Source organism: Schistocerca cancellata, chromosome 6 (genome assembly GCF_023864275.1).
Source record: "Schistocerca cancellata isolate TAMUIC-IGC-003103 chromosome 6, iqSchCanc2.1, whole genome shotgun sequence".
In the NCBI taxonomy this organism is placed as follows: Eukaryota; Metazoa; Arthropoda; class Insecta; order Orthoptera; family Acrididae; genus Schistocerca; species Schistocerca cancellata.
The window spans coordinates 682,950,249-682,975,178 of NC_064631.1; the positions used below are offsets into that span (position 1 = coordinate 682,950,249).

Below are 24,930 nucleotides of genomic sequence, written 5' to 3' on the forward strand. Positions count from 1 at the left end.
GTTGGTAAGTGTATAGTTTGATTTGTTTGTCTTTAGAGCCTTTTAAGATAACTAGGAATACACAAGCTTGCATTACAGAACTGGATTTACATGGATATACATACCTACACACAAGTAAACATACTACTTACAGAAAAAAAGCACCAGATATTTAATATATATGTTCCTTGTAATGGAAATTTGTTACATGTATTGTACATGTTCTAATTACTTGCAAATAATATGTAGTACCCTTTCATATTTGCACTACTGTCAGTGCAGTAGTAGGGAAACCAGTAATGTGTGGAGATGAAATTTATCTGTGATCTTTATCTTACTATATAGTCATTTCATCTGTTGTATGAATGACAAAATAATACCTGCTCTTGAACTGTTTATTATAGTACTAAAATATTTTTCCTTTTTTTGTTGTTTCTATTGCAGTTTGATTTCTCCGTAATCCTTGAGAACAAAAAAAAAATTTTTTTATAACTCAAGTAAAGAAATGTATAATTTTAACTACAAGAAAAAAGGATAGTAACTAAATCTTTCATCCAAATGATGCCTTTGTCAAAGCACAACAATGGCATTGGGATATTTTCAAAGAAACAATTTTTCCTCATCCTTGTAACAGGTGGGTCCATCTCATATTGGGGCCTGAGTGACCTCCCCCTTCTTTCTAACCCTCTCCAAACTAATCTCTGTTCCTTGCTGAGAAAGAAAATATCAGTTGCAAAAGCTAGGGTAGGCTTTTGTACTTTTGTCTATGTCTTGTCAGCAATACTTTTGCCTCCTGATAGTAAGCACTGACCGTCCTTTCTGTCTCATAAGTTTATTCTTTTCTCAAGTGGGTTTTTCTTTGATGTGATTATTAGGAAACCAGTATTTACTTTTAAGTGCAATATTGAATCATTTTTGCCATTGTGAATACCATTTCTTTCAGTATTTCAGTGGCCTGAACTAGTTCACCGACTACATCTATAACAAAAATTAATATATCATAATACACTACCATTTGTGAAAAGTGCCAACAGCAGGAAGACTACACATGACTGAAACAGCCTTCATAGCACACTGTAGTTACATGACAGTTCAGAAAATGATTACAGTTTCAAAACTGTGCATGGACTCTGAGAGTTCAGTATTGTGCTTATTCCTAGCTTGTTACAGTTGAAGTATATAAATTTTACAGTGTGAAATGTAAACTGACCTGATATGTCTCTAGGAAGTTTTTCACCATATCATTTGCATATGAGACCACAGAGCATCAAAACTAACAACCATGAGCCAGACATGTTAGGTGACTGACATTATCAGGTGAATCTGTAGGCCATGTAAGCAGTGCTCCTTGTCACTCTTTAACGAAGGCTTGAATATTCATTCCTACTTGTGATGGTGAATTTTTGTACTGAAATATGGAGTTGCCTAAAGAAAGAGAAGTACTACAGGCTCTTATACTGCCCTGATGTAGTGGCTGCTGTTGTGGTTACTCTCAATACACAGGAGTTGAAACTGAATGTAGCATCCCATAGCAACCCAAAAAAATCACACTTGGTGATTGTCTGCTGTGCTGCTCAACAATGTGGGCTCTCAGATTGTAGCAACAAGTTGCAGTGGCACTCATCTGAAAACACCAAATTTTTGCCCTTCAGAATGACAATAATGGTATTCACATGCCCATTGTTGTCTGAGGAATTTCTAATCTGTGAACACTGGAAGCTAATGCAATTGCATGAATGCCACCAGCCCACTCCAATGTAGACTGCATCAGACCACTAATGCAGATAGTTACATACTACTGGAGTGCTCCATTGTCAAATAAACACTTTTGTCAAAGTTATGAGGCCTTTTGTGACATTGCTGATAAGGTGGCAGTTATCTAATACAATGGCAACAATGTGTGGTCCAGTAACTGCTTGTCACTGTGTATCATTCTCTTCTACCTACTGATTCCACACATACACCACTTTTATAGAAACAAATCTTGCATAAACCAAAATGTCATAAAATGACATTTCTACTTCCCAGAGACCAATAATTTGTTTCATTTGAGCTCACTCATACTAATACTGTGCCCTTTTGTACTGAATGGCTCTTTAACTGACTTAGCTTGGTGTAACAATGTCCTTTTTAGATACACAAGAGAGAATATAGCTAGTCCTTCATATATTCCTGATACCTCTGCAATATTGTTGATACACTCTTTTACACATTCTTCACATTTGAATTCATTCAAAACATTCTTTTTGGCTGTTGAAATTTTTACACATATTATTTTGTTGTCTGTTATGTGTGAATATACAGTGCAGATCAGGGACTAGCGTTACTTAAGAATGTATAGAAACTGGTAACTTGATCAGTAGTGAAAATGTCTTATCCCTAGACAAAAAATAGACGAATTGTCACAAATTTGCAGGGTCAAAATGATGTGGGTGGTAGAGGAACTAAACTGAGTCCTCTGATGTAGGAAACAAATAATAATAAATGAAAATCCAAGTTTTTATCAGAAAGAAACAATTTATACCTTGTAGCAGCAACATTAGCTTATAGCAGTTGTTCAAAAAGATAACCAAAGTTCAGTACAGCAATTTTGCACTAGATTATTCATTGACATAATTAAGCTGTTGTTTGTGATACGCCTGTAACTGCTGTTTCATCCATATTCTCCACTCCGTGTTCGTCGAAGGATGCATTTCAAGGATGAGTTGATGGGAGCTTATTGATGAATCTTATCCCATATGATCCAACACTTTTTTATCAAATTACATTGTGCAAACAGTTCATTTAAAATGAATTGACACAGTTCTCTATACCTTGTACAACCTGGTTTCTTTCCCACACTGAAACATTTGATACTTAGAAGCGAAACGTTTTCTTGTACCTTCAGTTGGCTCTCTGGGCTTTACACTTAGCTACACCATATGTTAATTGCATACCGTTAACAACTTGTGTCCAATAATAGTACATCTTTGCCTACCAGTCATGAACTGTAAAAGATCATTAACCACAATGTAGACACATCACAGATGACGGTGTTCTATTTTTCAAGGTAGTACCTGTAATATCAGTCTTTTAACTGGTTTGATGCAGCTCACCATGAATTTCTCTCCTGCACTGACCTCTTTGAGTAGCACTTTCATCCCCATATCCTCAACTGTTTGTTGGAGGTGTTCCAATCTCTGTCTCCCCCTATAGTTTTTACACTTCAGAGCTCCGTATAGTACCGTGGAGGTTACTCCCTGGTGTCCCAACATATGTCTTATCACCCTATCCCTTCTTCTTGTCAGTGTTTTCCATATGTTTCTTTCTTCACCAGTTATTAGAAGAACCACATCATTCCTTATCTTATCGGTTCAGCTAATTTTCAACCTTCTTCTGTAACACCATATCTCAAATGCTTTCTTTATGTTGTGTTTCAGTTTTCCTGCAGTCTGTAATTCGCTACCATACAATGCTGTGTTTGAAATGTGCATTTTCAGAAATTTCTTCCTCAAATTTTATTCACTATGAAACATAAAAAGTTTACAAACATTAACTTCACAGTGTACCATGCCACCACTTTCTAGCAACATTTGTTGAAGTGATTTATATTTGACACTGTTTGGCTTTCTTAAATTGGAAAGGTGGCAGACACAAATTTGAAATAAAATGTTTACTTATCTGCTCCATCAGCAACTTCATAGTCTTCTCTAAATTCCTCTGTCCTCTTTCCCAAGTGTTAGAAGGATTCAGGCAAATGTAGATAGTAAGCTCAAAGATTATGTAGAAAATCAGAGTTCAAATTGTAAGCATCTTAAATTTATTAAATTTGCCAATACAACTTTCGTTATTTAAAAAAACTTTTATAGACAAATATCTTATTACTGTTACCAAACAATATCATCCACAAGGTCTCACTAAACTGCATATGGCAAGAGCTCTCCCAAAGAACTTCTCACAACAATATCTCTCTTAGAACAAACTTACATAGTAATGTGCATAGCACTGATGGCCCCAAAACAAAGAAAAGCAATAAAAAATAGGAATTTTACAGTTTTTATGACCAAATTCTTCTAGCACACTTATAATTGTTTTTTATTTTTAAATTAGGATTCTGCAACTCGTCTTCAGGTAAGTAATTTGACCATTACTGACAGCATATTTGCACATGTACATTCAGGTAACGTATTTTCAATAAAAATGTGAAAAATTAAAATTGATATTAGTTATTTTTTTAATCATGCTAAAATGATGCACACATCTTAGAAACAAAAAATAAGTGTTTTCATATAAATCTGCCAAAATTATACATCCACTACACAGTATTGAAACATACATGAAATATTCGTTACCTTGTCACTTGAAAATTATATTGTTCGGTACTGCATGTCTTGAGTATCTGCACTGAACTTTACAACATACTCAACAACATTACAACAGACATTGCTTACTGGCTGAAGTTTTCATTTTCTATCATTGGTTTCTTTTGTCAAAATACTAATGTGTACAATCTTGAAATGAGAGTTTTGGGCATTCTGCATAATATTTTCCCCTGCTTACCGGATTTTTCAGCAACAGCGATCTTTTTTATTTCAATCTGCATTCATAACTTTCATTATCGGCCACCATCTTTAACTCACAAGGAGCGCAGGGGTGGTCAAATACTTTTATGGCAGCATACACTGCTACTCTGGTACCAAGCGCCATCGGTTTTGAATCTGTGCCAAATGGCATGGAACTCAATGACCACTAGAGGTCTCTGCAGCAGTTGCGCCATAAGCTGTGGCTGTGCCCACTCCTGGCCCTGAGTCTAACGTGAGGATGCCATTGTGGAGCACGCCGTCCCAGCAGCCAATAGCGGCAAACCCTATTGTGTATTTAGGCTGCTGCCTCTCTCTCAGCAAGGCAGTCTGGTATTCACATTGAGCTGGTCGATATCTTACTTACAGACATCGTGTTCACATTGCGTGGGCTTACTTCCCATTTACGAGTGGATGTTGTTTGATTTCATGAGGTTATCTCTCATGACCCCATTGCGTAATACTTTGTTGTTGACCTCTTGCTCAGTTGTCTGTCATCAGGCTTGTCCTTCTATTCCCGATCATCCATCTTCTATGTTCACGGGCCACTCCTGTTCGACCCTGCCGCGTTTTCGTTAGCGGCAACCCTGCGGCTGTTCCTGTTGCGGTTACATCAGCTACTTTCTGCATAAAAGAAAGGTCAAGATGTATATAGTGGAGGCTATTTTTGTGTCTGTGAGTTGAATTGCTTCAGAAAATTATTCCATCTTATATCAGTGTATAGAAGCATACAAAATAAACTAATTTTCTAATGTTTCCATCACCAAAATCATAATGACACATAGAGCAAATGTTGCTGAATGAAAGCACTTGAGAAGAGCTAGTATATGTGATTGCTAGTTGAAATTCTGATCAAAATGAACATGCAGGGTTTTTTAACAATCAGTTTTACATATTTCCTTTCCCCTGCACTGTACTGTTATTGACGGTGACACATTGTGCCTTGCATGGAGTTAGCCGAACTACTCTATGTTATCCAAAGTTAAATGTTACTCCATTTACCAAGAACATCTGAATATTTCATTTATTGCCCCTTCTCTTGTACCATGTTATATAACATAATCTGTCTCTTTTTCAAGTTATTGTGACATTAAGATTTAACGAGTTTCTATTGTCTCTTTACAGTGTTAGAATGCAAGGATCAGTCAAAATACTGTCAGATAGTGAGAACCATGAAAGTGTGTGGTATGTACCAATACCAGTATCAGTGTTGTCAGTCCTGCCGCAGTAAAGGTTAATCTGGCAGATTCAGTCAACTGTTTCTGCAAGAAGAGGGAAAACACCTGTGTATCACTAAAGTTAAATAAAAGCAAGATACAGACTGTGTACTACACAGTGATGATATTCCTCTTTAAAAGATGTAAATATTCTTGGGCATTGGTTGTAGTGATGTGGTCTCAGAATTCTGTGTGTGATTTTTTTTTTTTTTTTAACAGTGTGCTAATGTTCTGCTTTTACCTTCACATGAAACACCATACTTTTGTGCTATGTTCATACCAACATGTTTACACATGGCTACATTTCCTCTGTATAAATAATCAAAACTTGTAATATTTCCATGTGAACTTTAGTTCTGGACATTGGAATATGTGCTATAGCGTGTGAAAATTTACCACAGTCCAAGTGAAAACATTTCACTAACAGTAATGACTTCACCTGAGAGTGTCTTACATTGGCAAAATCAGTGATGTCAGCAAAATAAAGGAAAAGCTGGCTCTTAAACTGTTGCCAATATATTTGTTTTAATATGCCCATCTTAAATTTTCATATAGCTACACAAATTGAAATTCTTGTTCCACATTCCAAAGAATTTATATTTATAAGTGTAAATAAAATATCAAGAAAATAATGAACATTGAGACTGTCAGATTAATGAAGATAAAACTAAATGTGCGAAGTGCAGTGGACTCTATATTTCCAATTTACATAATAAATCTGAAGTTTCACTTCAGAAAATTGCTATTGTGCTGTCTAACTGATTTTATGCTTTGCATGAGGAAAAAACTAATCCCAGAGTAAATATGGGGCCATCATTCATTTTTGTACACCAAAGGGAAGATTAAAAATGCAGAGTTTGGTATCATAGAAACTTCGGATTTAAGACATATTCCAGAATAGTCATAAGTATCTGAGTTACTGTAAATATTGATATTGGAATAATTCCTTTGATACTGTTGTAATCTTAATAAAGTTTAATTGGTCATATGTAATTTTGCAAGTAATTCAAAGAATCGTTCTCAAAACATTCTGGCATCCACATCTAATTACTTGAAAAAATTGTGGGAAGAACATAAATGCAGCATAATCGCAACTTACATAGTTGTTGTTATGCAATATTACTGTTGATTACAGTGCAGATCAGTTTATGTGTGGTTACCGCGCAACATAACATATTTTATTTCAGTTGGATCTAGAATCTTAAAAGCTAAAATTGGGTCATATTCATCTATTACTTGATTTAAACATGCAGTCTCTTTCTCTCAGTTCATTTAATTCTGTAATAATCAGTGATAGGCTTTATTTATTTGTTCACCATTGATCAGTTTACAGTACTTTTTCATGCTGTAACTTCATGATAAACATTAAATTCATTTTCCTCCCTTCATGAGTTTACAGCACTATTACCAGTATATCACAGAACTCTGTTCACAGTTTCACTTTATTTTAATGAAGATCTCCATTTATATATAAAGACCTCGGTCTAAGTGAACAGTTATGTACCAGTACAAAGGAAGAGATGCTTTTTGTGCATTTAGTACTTTGAACTGAATCAAAATCCTGTAACTCTATGCATTGATCATCACAAATGTAACATAAAAAGGTTTCTGTTTGTGTTTTAATATTATTGCGCTCATGCTAATTATGTATTATTTGAAAAATTTGAATGTCAAACTCCAGCCAAAGAAAGACGGAAAAAACTTGCACCCAGTAAACCTCAACACCTGTTCCTCAGGGAATTCTACATGTGGTCCTTCATTGTATATTTGCCATATTTCTTTATTTTAAAATTTTTCATACCTAGATGTTAGAGACTGTGAATGAGAGTAATACATGGTGTGGTGCTGTAGATTACTGAACCCTTTAGCTAGAAAACTGATGTTGCAGTAACATTACATTTACCATGAATATTTTTTTAAAAAAATGCTAGAACAATTCTATAAGTGTACAGTGTTTTCTGATATCAAAGCTTATTCAATAATTGAAAGATGTTTTGTTAACTGGAGTAACTAAAGTAAAAGCAGGAGATGCAAGAAATAACATTTCTGGTAGTTACACTGGGTAGGATTGTTTTTCTTTTTTTGATACCCAGTTTCTTCTTCTGAATTACTGTTTGATGTGAACAAGGGAATAATTTATTTTTGCAGAAAGATACATGCAAATCAATTCTCATTTTAAAATGTAAATGCTCCTACAGGGAATAAAATATTTAATAAAATATGAGTCATGTATAATGCATTAGTTCTTAAGAGCTAAGCAGACATAATTTCTGAATATGTTATTCTGAATCACTGCACAAAATCTGCAAATGGAAACAGAAACTCCTAGGAATCACAGCACAATGGTAGCAGGAAAACATTAATATTTCATTTAAGTCACAAAAGGAATTCCACTTACTCATGAAAATTCAGTAATTTATGGTTGCAAGAAATTGTTTAATTTTTAATCCTCTTATGCTATTAAAAATATTAAAAAGGATACTAGGGTGAGAATAGCTCTTCATTCATTATACATCAGGATAGTATTATAGCTAACATCATGATTGAAATGCAGACTACAGCATAACCCAATAACATCTCTGATATTATTTCTGCCTGTTATATAAAAAACCATATAATAGAACTTAATCCAAGATATTCTAGTTGAGTCTGAATCCACATGATTGTGTGTGATAGGGAAACTCATATTATGGCAGTGAAAATGGTGAAAAGAATATGTTTGTCCATGTTATAATTACTTGACTGAATAAGAATTAACTTTTTTCCAAAACGAAGCAAAATAATCAAAAATGAAAATGTTAAAGATACAAGGTCTGCATCCACAAAAAAACATGTGTGACATGCTTATGTGTGGCTAGAAGTAAGATTTTATTCCACTTTACCCCAATCAGTTTTATATTAAGCAATAACTACAGTATCTTGAGTATTAATTTCTTTTCATTCAACAGTGATTTACTGTGTTCAACATTCATAAACACAGGATCTCCAATTTTTACCATTGTCTTTCACTGGCTCATTCTTCTATTTTGTCTATCTAATAATACCATATGGACAGTCTAAGCACTTCAACCTAGCTATGGATGAGAAGGAGAGGCTTAGTGGTATTAATCAATCTGTATGTCAATCCGTAATAAATATGCAGAAGTTTCAAATAAACAAGTACTGCTCACAAAGGATATGGAATCAGATCTGTATCCCACTCCACCATTACTTTCATTGGCATTAATATTACATTATTATGTAACTTAAATGACAAATTTGTAATGGAAATCGGTTGCTGATAATATTTCCTCCGAAGAACTATCTTCATTATGTCAGTTCTGGGGATAAAATCTTACTAGACCCTGATCTGCTCCACAATTTCTGAGCATTTTTATAGTCTGAAAAATTAACAAGTTAGAATGTTTTGTATTTGCTTTTCACAAATTATATTTGACTGTTTGTTTTTGTAACTGTGAAGATTCATCCCTAATGCCGATTTCAAAGAGGCCAATAGTCAGCCATGTGAAATAATGTCTTGCTGCAACCTAGTGTACATGATCAAATGAAAATCTGTTGTGTACAGAATATGTTTCTAAATTTAGTAACAATTTGAACAGTCTTTGCACATGCCACATTTGTACCTAATCCTTATTTTACTAAAATGTGATATGGCTGATGTAGGTATGGCAAATCATTAACCATGTTTGATAAAAAGGAAAAGAAGCACTTCTTTTGTGTACTCATTCTGAAAACTTAAAACATTTCCATTCCTCACTTGACAGTCTTAAGCCATTTAAGGAAGATGGCATGACTCTTCTCTTACATTATTTATAAAAGCTTTCTTTTATCATCTAATTTGCATTACATGTTGATTGTGGTATAAGGTACCACACCAATACCACTATGTTTTTTGTGGGATTTTCAACAAAAATAATCAATTGTTGATAATATAATGTAAATGAGTAGATAAAAAATCTACTCACCAAGGAGCGGCAGGGCAACACACACACAAAAGACTTTAACTTGTACAAGCTTTTGGTGCCAGTGGGTCCTCCTCCTGGCAGACGAGTTGGAGGAGAAGGAAGAGGGGTGAAGGAAAAGGACTGGAGAGTTTAGGAAAAGGGGTACAGTTCAGAAAAATCGTCCAGAATCCCAGGTCAAGGGATGTTTACTGGATGGGATGAGAAGGAAATACTGATTGTTGGGGACTGCACCAAGTGAGATTTGAAAACCTGGAGCTTAAAGATGGAAGACAGGTTAATATGCAAGACAGAGAGATTACTACTAAAACATTGTGCATGAGTCAATAAGTGTTAAAAGCCAAGTGCATTGTTGTAACAGAGGTGGGAGGGGGATGGCAAAAAATAGACAAGTCAGAAAATGAAAAATGTAGAAAACTAAAATGGAGTGAAGAAAGGAGTAGTTACTGTGAATAAATGCTGAGACAGAAGGAATAATGTAAATTAAGGCCAGGTAGGTGGCAAGAACCAAGGATGTGTTGTGGTGCTAGTTCCTACCTGCAGAGTTCTGAGAAACTGGTGTCTGGGGGAAGAATCCAGATAGTGCATGTGGTGAAACGGGCACTGAGGTCATGACTGTCACTTTGTACAACATGCTCTGCTACAGGATATATACCCTCTGCCTATTTCCTGATAACTGGGTGGTTGTCATGCTGATGTAAAAGGCCAAACAGTGTGTACATAACAGCTGGAATATGAGATGTGTCATTTCACATGTGGCTCTCCCTTTGATAGTATATGTTTTGCCAGTTGCAAGGCTGGAATAGGTGGTGGTAAGAGGATGCATACAGCAAGTCTTGCAGAGGGGATGGCCACACAGGAAGAAGCTGTAGGGAATGGGTGTAGAAGTAGCATGGAGTCTGACAAGAATATTGTGGAGATTGAGACGGCGACAAAAAGCTATTCTAGGTGATGTGGGCAAAATCTCAAACAGAATGGATCTCATTCCAGAGCATGATTTTAGGAATTCATGGCCTTGTCGAAGTAGCTGATGGATACATTCAAGACCAGGATAATACTTGGTGACAAGTGGTGTGCTCCAGATTTGTTTTTTGGAGAGATCAGGAGTACAAGGACTGTATGTGATGGCCCAGGAAATCTGCTTTTGAACTAGGCTGTTGGGATAATTACATCCAGTGAAGGCTGAAGTGAAAGCGATGGTGTATTGCTGTAAAGAGTCTGCATCCAAACAAATACGTTTGCCTTGAATGCCAAAGCTGCATGGGAGGGAATGTTTGATGTGGAAAGAATAGTAACTATAAAATGTAAGTACAGTTGTTTTTAATTATCCCAACAGCCTAGTTCAAAAGCAGATTTCTCACTCCATCACATCCAATCCTTGTACTGTTGATCCCTCCAAAAAACAACTACAGAGATCGCCACTTGTCACCCAGTATTATCTTGGTACTGAATGTACCAATCAGCTGCTTCAACAAGTCCATGACTTCCTAAAATCATGCCCTGAAATGAGATCCATTCTGTCTGAGATTTTGCCCGCAACACCTTGAATAGCTTTTTGTTGCGCTCCCAATCTCTACAATGTCCTTGTCAGATCCCATGCTGCTTCTGCACCTATCTCCCTAACTTATGGCATCTGCTCCTGTGACCATCCACACTGCAAAACTTGCCCTAAGCGCCCTCCTACCACCACCTGTTCAGCCCTGTAACTGGCAAAACATATACTATCAAAGGGAGAGCCACTGTGAAATGACACATGTCATATGCCAGCTGTTATGTAAACACTGTTTGGTCTTTTGCATTGGCATGATTACCACCCAGTTAACAGCCAGGATGAAAGGGCATAGGCAGAGGGTGTATACAGGCAACATTCCATATCCTGTTGCAGAGCATGCTGTACAACATGACAGTCATAACCTCGGTGCCTGTTTCACCATACAGACCATCTGGATTCTTCCCCCAGACACCAATTTCTCAGAACTCTCCTGGTAGGAACTAGCACCACAACACATCCTTGGTTCTTGCCACCTACCTGGCCTTAATTTACATTATTCCTTCTGTCTCAGCATTTATTCACAGTAACTACTCCTTTCTTCACTCCATTTTAGTTTTCTACATTTTTCATTTTCTGACTTGTCCATTTTTTGCCATCCCCCTCCCACATCTGTTACATACAATGCACTTAGCTTTTAACACTTATTGACTCATGCACAATGTTTTAGTAGTAATCACTGTCTTGCATATTAGCCTGTCTTCCACCTTTAAGCTCCAGGTTTTCAAATCTCACTTGGTACAGTCCCCAACAATCAGTATTTCCTTCTCATCCCATCCAGTAAATATCCCTTGACCTGGGCTTCTGGATGATTTTTCTGAACTGTACCCCTTTTCCTGAACTCTCCAGTCCTTTTCCTTCACCCCTCTTCCTTCTCCTTCAACTCATCTGCCAGAAGAAGGAGCCACTGGCTCCAAAAGCTTGCAAAGCTTAAATCCTTTCTTGTGTGTGTTCCCCTGTCACCATTTGGTGAGTATAACTTCACAGATAAGTGTGTCTTTCATCATGTACATCTATTTGTAATTAGTTTATTTTATTTTTGTATTTTTCCACTAAACATCAGATCTCATCACTTTTCAAACAGAATTCACACCGAACAAGAAAGTAGGGTCTTTGTCACCATTCATTGAGAAATCACTTTTTGTCCAACAAGCTATGTTTTTTTTTTTCTTTATCACAGCTGTAGCTACAATAAATGGTGTATTTTGATTAGCTTCTGCAAATATTCTATAATTTCTTACCATACTGCCCAGTAGCGGGATTTCATAAAAACATGGACAATGTGCATTAAATTATTCCAGTAAGATCTTTGACCTGTTTTATAAATTGACTGTCAAAGTAATACAGTTTTATTAATTTTTGACTGTCAAAGTAATACAGTTTTATTAATTTCAGCAACTTTTGTTTGTGATGTAATTGTTTTTTCAGTGAGGAACTAGAAGCAACCTTTAAAGTCTTAGAAAAATAGAGTTTGGAAATGTGTATATGTTTAGACAGCGTTTGGAGTTTTTGTTTCACAAGGCAGTTCTAAACTGGTGCTGATTAGGATCTCACATGTACAGAAAAGTTGGCTGTACAGTGTTTTTTAATTATAAAATTGAATTTGAGATTAAGTTTTGTTTTCTGGGGAGAGGCATGTAAATTACCTGCATCAGTACTCTTAGCAAAAATCTTTAATATTAGGTATGTTCAAAGAAAATGTTATTGTATCAAATATATGACATTTGAAATATGTACTAAAAACTGTTAATACATAAAGTATGTTTATTTTACAATAAATATATACCAAATTAAATATAACAAAATGTTTGGTTTCTTGCACTTCATTAAAGAAGAGTTATCTAGTGAACTTTATCAGCTATTTCAGCACTACAAAATAGATAGGACCAAGGATAAGGATAATAATACCAGTATTACCTTTCCAATAATAATCAAACAGCATGAAAAATCTGTAAATTAAAGACATGTTCATGAGAAAATGAGTATAGTGCCATGTTAAGTACACAACTGACAGCATCACAGTCTACGTCCCATTGTAGTTGATGGTGCTGCAAACTTACCCAATCTGTCACTGTGTCTGTCAATCCAGGTGTAAGTACAAAAGGAACAAAATATATTTCTAATTTCTAAAAAAATTCTCTCTCTGAATGTGGAAACAAAAGATGAAGAAATGACAGACTTGGAATGGAAAATAAAATTGCAAAAAGCTGGGTATGTGCAGCTAATCATGATGCCAGCTATCCATAGAATGGCTGGCTCCCTATATGTATGTATGACTGGCTTCTAGCATTCATTTACATCTACATGAGTGTCTTCTTCTAAGAAACTCTCTAGGTCTGTTACGTCTTAGATAGAATTCTTTTTTATCTTGGTGTGCTTCAGGCTATAGCATTAATCTACATCTACATATATACTCTACAAGCCAGCATATGATGGAGGGTGGAATGATTTATTTTTACCCTGTATCTTTTTGTTGATCAATGAATGGTACATATGTTAGTTTCCATGGTCACCTGTGTTGTGAATTAATTATGGTTCTGACCTGTAATCAGATATGAATAAAGATGTTTCTGTTCCTCTTAGTGGACTCCTTTTCCTTTGCAGTGTCTTTGGTGCTAAAAGTTGAAAGAAGGCTGGAAACCCTCAGAAATCTGTGTGTTAACCAAGAAAATTTGTTCTTTCACCACTAAACTACTAAAGGTTCTTTATACATCGACAGATAATTTCCATCTGTCATGCAAAATACAATTGTGTCGCCATTGCTTGAATTACATGTGCTTTGCCTCATTAGACTGCGCAGAGAGAATATATTTCCATAAAGCAAAACATCTGAGAATGAATGAGAGTTATAAAACTTATTTTGTGTTTACTTCCATGATGTCACACTGTTATTGTGGGTGCCGCTCTTCCTCGGCTGCAACGCACCTCAAAGCCACAACATCTAAGAACAAGCAGCCCACTGCAGGTGAAGATGCTAAACTCATCAGCCTGTCTTGCAGATATGCTGCCCATGTACCTCATATTACCTTTACATTTTAATAGACCATTTCACCCACACTTTCCAGAACATAACTATTAATAAAAAAAACTTTATTAAACATCTTGATTATCTTTCATAACTTGGAAGGACTGGGGGAATAACCCTTCATTTTCCCAAAACTGCTGTGTTATGCCTCATATTCTCCCACTGAGATGAAAGATGTCTTTAAATAACCAATAACAATTTCTAATTCTGTACGTGTATTTAACATAACAAATAACTGTAAGCATTTTGTTTTTTCTAATAATTCCAACATATTTCCAACCAAAGAAATACTATGTATTTTTATAAAAAGAAACAACATAGATCTCCTTGTTGTTAGTAACTTCTGCTAATCTCTATTTACCTTTCTAGTTTTGTGATTTGTGCTGCAGAGAATATGTATATTGTCAACCTTATTTTAACCTCCATTAATTTTCTATATTTTTCTTAGTGCTACTTTTACATCTTAAATTTATTTTATTTTCTTAATGTATGATATTAATTACTGATTATCTGTGGAAAATATCCACTTTAATGCTTATGGTTAGATGAACTGTTTGCTTCTACATATTTAAAGAGTGAGTAGGTACCGTTTGGACTTGGTTAACTTATTGCTACACCAGAACCATTGCAGTACGCTAAAGTAGATATGTGTGAGAAATTAAGTACTCTTTTTTTTAATTTTCCACCTTATATTAAATTTTCTATGTAGCCACATTATGTTTAATGATGTAATTTTTATTTATCTGTTTATTTAACCTGATCCGATTAGGGTCTTCAGGACCTCTCCTACACTGGACCAGAGTTCCACACATACAGTGCCTCCCTTTTTTTTTTTTTTTAACGGTTACCTAGCAAATAACAGTAATTTTAATGTGACAAATAATAATAAAATGATTTGGATATTTTTAGACAATGTGAATAAATAGTACTGACTAATAGCTAATAAACTTAATACTGGTGTTATGAATATAATAGAGGGAAACATTCCACGTCGATAGACACACAAACATACACACAAAATTCAAGTTTTCACAACAAATGGTTGCTTCGTCAGGAAAGAGGGAAGGAGAGGGAAAGACGAAAGGATGTGGGTTTTAAGGGAGAGGGTAAGGAGTCATTCCAATCCCGGGAGCGGAAAGACTTACCTTAGGGGGAAAATAGGACGGGTATACACTCGCACACACACACACATCCATCCACCCATATACACAGACACAAGCAGACATTTGTAAAGGCAAAGAGTTTGGGCAGAGATCTGCCCAAACTCTTTGCCTTTACAAATGTCTGCTTGCGTCTGTGTATATGCGGATGGATATGTGTGTGTGTGCGCGAGTGTATACCTGTCCTTTTTCCCCCCTAAGGTAAGTCTTTCCGGTCCCGGGATTGGAATGACTCCTTACCCTCTCCCTTAAAACCCACATCCTTTCGTCTTTCCCTCTCCTTCCCTCTTTCCTGACGAAGCAACCGTTTCTTGCTAAAGCTTGAATTTTGTGTGTATGTTTGTGTTTGTTTGTGTGTCTATTGACCTGCCAGCGCTTTTGTTTGGTAAGTCTCATCATCTTTGTTTTTAGATATAATACTGGTGTTACTTCTACTACTGCTGCTGCTACTGTTAATGTTCATAATATAATAGTAATAATAATAAATCTGTAAAACCATCATGTCTGTCTTTTTGTCCTTGAAAGTGATAATCTCCAAAACTACTTGTCAAATTTTCATGGGGTTTTCAAAGGTACCTTGGCATAGTTTGGGGCACCATATAGTGTTTGGTTCATCAAAATTGTGTTACGGAAAAAAAGATATTGTGATTTAAAGTTTTAGTAAAACTTTCTTGTCTCTCTGTCCAAATACGCTAATCTCCAAAACTACTAGATGGATATTTACGGGGTTTCAACTTGTAATTTCAGTGTAGCTAAGGGCACTGTATAGGCAATATTTCATCAGAATTGGATTACAGAGAAAAATATATTCCTACATATTATAAAAATGTGTGTTTGCATGTATGTATGTTTGTATATACTGGGTGTCTCATGAAAGACGCCCGGGTATGAATCCATGGATCACGCAGCACAGCCACCAGGCAACGCCACTGCATCCACCAGTTGGCGACATGCCCGACTCTCAGACATTAATCTACTGGTAGTTGGCTGTGTGTAAACTTTCTTTGAGTTAAGCATAAACACTATTGCCATCTGATTAACACAAGTTTACTTTTATTTACAGTAGGTGCTCAAAATGAGGTCCCTTTGTGGTAAGAACAGCCTGACATCTCCTGAACACATTCGGCTGCTGAACTGCAGGAAATGGCTAGCTGAACCCTGTCTTCCAACTCTTTGAGCATGTGTGGATTGGTTACATACACCTTGTCTTTTAACATTCCCCAAAGATAAAAATCACACAGACTTAGATCTAGAGAGCAAGGAGGCCAGTCAACTATCCTATCATCAAAAACGCTTCATATTGCTGTCATAGAAGCATTAGGAATGTGTGGTCTTGCATTGTCCTGCATGAAATAACCTTACATCTTTTTATAAGGTGTTCATTCTTCAGAAAAAAAGATGCAGTTTATTCTTCACATACCTGTTAGAATATATTGTTTCATGGAAAAGGGTTGGTCCAATAATTCATCTTGCACTAATTGCACACCACACTCCTGTTTTCTCATCATGCAGAAGCTGTCGATATAATTCACGAGGATTTTTGAAACTCCAATGTCAATTGTTCTGGGAATTACATACCCTGACAAATGCAGCCATGCTTCGTCAGGAAAAAAAGCATCTCAGGATCAACTTCCCCATCATGCGCGGACTTTAACAACCAATTGCAGCAACAATGTTGAGCAACAATATCTGAGTTCCTCAGTTCATAAACTACTATTATTTTGTATGGTTTCAGTTTGCGCACAGCTCTATGAGCAGATGCTCTCGACACACAAGTCTGAAGTTCCAAACGATGCAGATATTTTCTCAGACTTCTTTCCAAGGACTCCAATCTCATCTAATTTATTTTTGGTTAGAACACTAGGTTTTCTAGGGCTTCATTTGTGTAACACAGATCCAGTCCATTGATATTCCTTCAATAATCTGCTTATCATAAAATCATTGGGAACATGCACACTGGGAAATTTTTGTATGAATTCAACCCGACATTCCACATACTATTCTGTTTTTGCATACTTCAATACAAGGAACACTCGTTGACAAGAAACTCAAAACAAAACACTCAAACACTCAGTTGCACTGTATAGAAGACATGTGCATGGTACACTATGTGATCAAAAGTATCCGGACTCCTGGATAAAAATGACTTACAAGTTCATGGCACCCTCTGTCGGTAAAGCTGAAATTCAGTATGGTGTTGGCCCACCCTTGGCCTTGATAATGCCCTCCACTCTTGCAGGCATACATTCAGTTGGATTCTGGAAGGTTTCTTGAGGAATGGCAGCCCATTTTTCTTGCAGTGCTGCACTGAGGAGAGGTATCAACATCAGTCGGTGAGGTCTGGCACAAAGTCGGCGTTCCAAAACATCCCAAAGGTGTTCTATAGGATTCAGGCCTGGGCTCTTGCAAGCCAGTCCATTACTCCACCACAGGCCATGCATTGTGAACAGGTGCTCAATCATGTTGAAAGATGCAGTTACCATCCCTGAATTGCTCTTCAACAGTGGAAAGCAAAAAGGAGCTTAAAACATCAATGTAGGCCTCTGCTGTGATAGTGCCACGCAAAACAAAAAGGGGTTCAACCCCCTCCATATAAAACACGACCACACCATAACACCACTGCCTCCAAATTTTACTGTTGGTGCTATCCACGCCAGCAGACGCTGTTCACTGGGCATTCGCCATACCCACACCCTGCCATTGGATCGCCACAATGTGTACCATGATTTGTCACTCCACACAAAGTTTTTACATTGTTCAATTGTCCAATGTTTATGCTCCTTACATGAAGGAAGGTGTCGTTTGGCATTTACCAGCATGATGTGTGGTTTATGAGCAGCCACTCAACTGTAAAATCCAAGTTTTCTCATCTTCTGCCTGTCATAGTACTTGCAGTGGATCCTGATGCAATTTGGAATTTCTTTGTGATGGTCTGGATAGATGTGTGCCTATTACACATTATGACCCTCTTCAACTGTTGGCGGTCTCTGTCAGTATACAGACGAGGTCAGCCTGTACGCTTTTGTGCTGTACACGTCCCTTCACGTTTCCACTTCACTATCACATCAGAAACAGTGGACCTAGGGATGTTTAGAAGTGTGGAAGTCTCATCTGTATGACACAAGTGACACCCTATCACCCAACCACATTCAAAGTAGGTGATAGCACAATTCACCTAATATGAAAAATGTGTGCTTTTGGAGGTGTCCGGATACTTTTGATCACATAGTGCATTTCTGTCTGAGGACCGCACCTAGTGACATATGGGCAGGGAAAGCCCTGGAGTCAGGTGCAGTTGCAATAATAACATCTAGCAGCAATATTTGAAATGATTAAACTTGACAAAAGAATTTGAAAGAAAACAGCAGTACACTCAGTCGGACAGAGTAGAAGGCACTCACAAAGTATTGGCGTCTGAGAACTATGCACAGCAACAACCATCAGATGCAGCCGCAACAGCTGACAAACACACCACACAACCCACGGACACCTCCCAAGTGTCTTTCGTGAGACACCCTGTATAATATCATAAACACTGAAATGTCTGAAAAACAGCTGCATCATGCATGATTTTTAAATTTATAATTACTAATCCACTGAACTGATTTCCATGAAATTTGGTAAGGAGATAGCTTGAACCCTAAGAATGAACATTGGCTACTTTGGAAGGTGTGTAACACAATACAGATATTGTTCTGAAGAATATTATGTGAATTAGGAAAAAATATTTACTCTTTGAAAAAGCTATTTACTTTTTAACTTTACCACATTTGTGAAAATGATTTTCTTGGTTAAATTGTGCTATGTAATACAATTCAAAGTAATGAATACAGTGCTTATATGATCTCCAGTGTGTTTATTCTGTACTGTCATGGTATTTGCTGCATAATGTTGTAAGGTAATGGGGGATAATATGGCCATACAGCAGTTTTGCTGGCAATGGAAATATCTGCTACAAAAAAATGGATGTGATGAGAAAAGCACAAACACACGTCAATACATTTATAGACTCATATTTCCCTGATAAATAAAAGGCAGCATTCAGCAGTTTCAGATTGTTTAAATTACTTCACCACATAATTGCATATAATTACTGTACATGACTTTGCACTTAAGTAAATAATGTAGGGTGTGCTTGTAATGTGAGTTGTTGGATTTGCTCGATACCTAATCATTGAAATAGAAGTCATGTGAAAACAAGCTCTTCCAAGTAGTTTGTAATTTAAATTTAAAACACAGCAGCAGAAATAGTATGTTGCTGTACTTCAGTCAAAACGTTTCACAGTAGAATTAAGTTACAAAGATGTTTAGAACAACTGCAAAGTAAGTCATTATTTTATTATGATGACACCATTCAGTTTCGATCTTTGTAGTGCCAGACAAGTATTTGTATGTCTCATATTTCGTGCAAAGGCAACATTAAATGAAGGGAAAGGGGTGAAACTGTGCCAAAAGATGAAGTTATTCCTAATTATGTAAATCTGATAGCATGTCATAAATCAGTACTGATTTTAATTTTCCGTGTTTAAGAATAAAATTATGTATTAAATGCAGAGTGAAAATAGTGTAATGCAAAATTGATATGAAAGTGCTTGTTTTGCGTTTTGATGAGCATTCACAGTTACGTTGCATAGTGTTTTTTATTTTATTTTTTAATTGCAACTAATTATAAAATTATGTGGTGATAATTGTGTGTAAAATTATGTAATGTATTTAGGTTTAAGTATTTATATCTTATAAAATTGTAAACAAACACTGTCTGGTGGAGTGTACAGAGGCTAAAATGCCAACAGGTGCACCATCAGGAAGTTGTGGAGCAGGTAGATGGGAGAAAACGAGCAAAAAATGAAAGGAACGGGGAAAAGATGGGTGGGTGCATTGTCAGAGTGTGCCAGATAAAGACAGTGGGAGACAAGAATGGGGAGAGATGATAGGACAGAGGGGATAGAAATTGTTGCATTTAGGGTGTGGGGACAGTATGTTGCGATAGGCTGAGGCTGGGATAATTTTGGGAGTGAAGAACACATTGTTAGGACAACTGCCACCTTTGCAGTTCAGAAAAGCTGGTATTGGAGAAGAGGATCTAGATGGCTCAGGTACTAACACAGCGACTGAAATCAAGCATGTTATGTTCAGCTACATGATATGCCAGGGGGTGGTTTACTTTGTTCTTGGCCACAATTTGGTGGTGGCAATTCATCATGGTGGGCAGCTGCTTGGTAGTCATACCATTCACACCTCCTCCAGATTGCTGTTTGCATCCCACATGATAGTTACATTTTGGCCCAAGCTGCTTGAATTGGTGGTCATGTGTGTGTGAGGTGTGCTTATTTGTGTGTATGAATGGTGTATGTTTCTCTTTTGCTGATGAAGGCTGTGGCCGAAAGCTTTGTGTAAGTGTCTTAATTGTATCTGTCTCCAATTTAACATGTCTTCTTTATGGTAAGTGCAGGGTGTATACTCCGAGGACAACTGGAGAATTCAGGAAAAACTCGTCAATTTTTTCATCCTGCAGAAAGCCAGGAGAGACCCTGGAATTTTTTCAAATTCTGGGAAATTTTTATTGTTTTAGTTTTGAGTTAAATTTCCGTAATTTTAAGAGGTAATAACTAATATTCTAACAAAGAATTTTACTTCAGCCCACTACTGCAGTATAATACTGCAGCAGTAAGACATAAACAAGAGAAAAATAGCAATATAAAACTTAAGCAAAGAAAATGCACCATTTACAACAACAAAACATAAGTGCAGACAAGTGTTCGCTGACATCAAAATGTGTCTAATGCAGTACGACAAAGACAACACAATACTTCATAACATCAAACTGCCTTCAATGAGCATGGTGTCATAACTGTTTCAATTACGTTTGTTTGAACAATTACTGGTGGACTCATGCTCATACACAGAGCTGAAGTCATGTATGAGCAGCCCCGTCTCCTGCATCTAGATACTTGTGTGGCTGTTAAATACATAAGCAGTAGGTGCAAGCAGGCAGACGCTACAGGGAAAAATTTTTCTGATGTGACCAAGCTGCCAGATTTGTGCATGTACAGAGCGGCGAGAGTTGTAGTGGGGAGTGATCTCCATGTGACCCGTGTTAATGTTTTGTGATTTTACTTTTCTCCCTTCATTTACAATTGTCACATCAAATGAAATCAAAATGGATTTCTGTGTCTGGGAGTTATCAAATGAATTGAAATACATTCATATCATTACAGAAAACTACAATATGTTATTAGTTCCAGTTTTCTGACTATACTTTACTTCCACATTATTAGGATTCAAGAATTAATAGCTTTGAAGAACAATGAAGTTATCTATGTCACTTTTCTACAGAAATTTGGCTTTTATTAATCTTTTTCACAGAGGCAATCAATTTATTTGGAACAAAGTGTTTCCTTCCAAACTGTTAGCTAGTTTCAACTGTTTGCTGAATTTCAAGTGCACATTTTCATCTTCTGGTATGTAGCACATTATGCAATAATAAAGAACCAAACACAAGGTAAAAACAGTAATGGTACACAAAGAGAATTGGCTTCCCAAAAACCACTCTGAAAAGCTTTAGCAGAATTTTGCACATCTCCCTTCTGCGAAGCACAGTGTTTTTCAATAACAAGACATGTTTCAGCACTTGTCTGGTATCTTCTCTAGGCTTGATATTATATGTCTTAATTTGTGTTTTTACGGCTTAAACTTACAGAACGCCATTCTTCTGGGAGCACAAATGACAAAATAATATATAATGCAGAGAATAAAAGCAAAGCAATCTGGGATGTTATAAAAAAAGGAAATGGGGAGAGGCAAACAAACACAGAATAACATACTGCTAAGGGAGGAGGATAAAGTAATAAATGATCCACAACACCTAGAAAACTATGTAAATGAGCATTTTTCAAGTATTACAGAGAAGCTGCAGCAAAAATTTTCCTCAAAAAAATGTAACATCTGTAAATAATGTTGCACTAAATACAATGATGTTACTTCCAACCACAGAGAATGAAGTCAGTAAAACGATTCAGAAACTAAAAAATAAAAAGTCAGTAGGCTTAGATGAAGTATCAATGGGTGTACTGAAACAATGAATAGGAATTATACAAGGCCCTGTAACAAATATAATAAATGAATCGTTCACATCAGGGACATTTCCATAGCAGTTAAAACATGCAAGAGTTGTATCTTTGCTTAATAAAGGTAATGCAGAATACATAGAAAATTACTGGCCCATTTCCCTGCTGTCAGCATTCTCAAAAATAATAGAAGCAATTATGAAAGACAGGTTAATGAATTACCTGAATAAATACAATCTTTTAAGTGAATCACAGTTTGGTGTCCGAAGTGGCAAAAATACAGAGTCAGCCATAGTCAAATTCACAAAAATTGTACTTGATGCTCTTGATAAAGACGAGTGTGTCACAGGCATATTTTTGGATCTTTCTAAGGTGTTTGATACAGTCAAGTAAAAGATTCTATTAAATAAATTAGAAGCATTAGGAATAAGATGGGTAGCTAATGACTGGTTCCGATCATACCTAACAGATAGGGTACAAAGAGTAGAGATGACACATACTTCAAATAGATTTAAACATTTAGTAAAACACTTATCAGAGTCAAAATACATTAATGTAGGGGTTCCGCAAGGTAGCATATTAGGACCAATACTGTTCCTGATATACATCAATGACTTTCCCAGTAGTGTTACTCATGGTAAAAACATCCTCATTGCTGATTACAGCAATATTATAGTCACTGAGAAAAGAAGAGAACTCCTTGCTGAGACAAATGAAACTCTCAAGGAAGTTTATGATTGGTCAATAAGTAATAAAGCGATATTGAACATAAAGAAAACTAATTCCATGAATTTTAGTTGGAAGAGGAAAAATGACAATGTTAAATTAAATGTAAATGGCACCTCTATAGACTGTGTAACAAATGCAAAATTTCTAGGAATGAATACAGATTCTCAGTTGAAGTGGTGTGAACACACAAAGGTACTTGCAAACAAACAGAATGTCATCAGCTTGTTATGCCATTAGAATCCTATCACCAGTATGTAACATGCAGTGTCTTTTAGTTAGATATTATTCATGTGTACACTCAATTCTTAGCTTTGGCATTCTTTTTTGGGGAACAAATGCACAAAATATGAACACAATTTTCAAACTCGAGGAAAGAGCCATAAGAATAATAACCAAAAATACTAGTTGAGCTCATTGTAAAGATCTGTTCAGAACACTGGAGATTTTAACTGCTCCATGTGAATACATTTACCAGTCAGTTGTACACATCAAAAATAACATTGGTAATTACTCCACAAACAGCTCTGTCCATGACCATGCAACAAGAGATAGACTCAACTTACATTACCAAGAAAAAATAGACATAAAACTCGAAACAGCATTTTCTAGCAAGGAATAAAACTGTACAATAAATTACCAAAAGAGATTAAAGAAATTGCAAAAATACAGTTATTTAAAAGGGCAGCTAAAAAGTACATGTTATGCAATACATTTTATACATTGAAGGATTACTTAGCTAAAACAGAGTAGCAGTTTAATAAAAAAATGTTATGCAAATAAATAATAATAATGATTATAAAATATTCAACATTCCACATGACGCCTTCACTTTGTGTTTTTTCCTTCTTTTTTCCTTTATAGGAATACTTACCCCCAAGCTATGCATAGCACAATACTAACACCTCTTCCTCTTCCTGAGCTCAACATCTCACTCATTGTGGAGGGATGCTGACTCAGCTCTTCAGGACAGCAAATGGGAAGTTGCAGTATAGAAAATGGCCCAGAGATCACCACTGTGTGTGTGTGTGTGTGTGTGTGTGTGTGTGTGTGTGTGTGTGACTGAAGTACTATGAAACAATGTATGTATAGTGTGTGCAGTGACTGATAGTGAGATATGAGTGAACAATGTGGCATTACATTATTTAATAAGTTATAAAATAAAAAAGAAAGAGTACTGTAGTTTTATCAGAGAAACTAAAGCATCATTCATCAGGATGTCTATACATAAGGGAAAGAACTACTCAAAAGATTTATGGTCATTCATTAATGAAGAGAGAGGAAAAGTAACAAATCGGGCAGAGGACATCTGCCCACTGATGAGTGGGAAAAGTAACGCAAACCCTCTCGAAGTAGCCAATACTTTTAACAGATATTATATTACTGTAGCAGACGAATTAATAAGTCAAAATAAAACAAATGCAGTAAGTAAATTGTTAAACCCCAACATACAAATCATACTATGGTTTATACCTACAATAGATGCAGAAATGTCAAACCTAATAAAACAACTTAAAATTAAACATTCATCTGGCTTGGATGGTGTCACATCATATCTCATAAAGGAATGCAGGGAACGTATATTAAAACCATTGACACACATGCTGAATGCTGCGATAGAAGAAGGTATATTTCCAGATTCACTGAAAGTAAGTAAAGTGAAGCCAATATTTAAGAAAGGGAACA

General features: G+C 36.2%; 1 protein-coding gene across 1 annotated transcript in view; it reads left to right on the forward strand.

The window, feature by feature from the left end:
• LOC126088470 (protein madd-4-like) overlaps positions 1-6,965 on the forward strand; it is a 474,106-nt gene extending 467,141 nt beyond the window's left edge. The window contains exon 22 of the mRNA XM_049906612.1: positions 5,664-6,965. Within this exon, the coding sequence (XP_049762569.1) occupies positions 5,664-5,776 (113 nt within the window). The 3' untranslated portion in view covers positions 5,777-6,965. The remainder of the gene's footprint in view (positions 1-5,663) is intronic.
• The last annotated feature ends 17,965 nt before the right edge of the window (positions 6,966-24,930 follow it).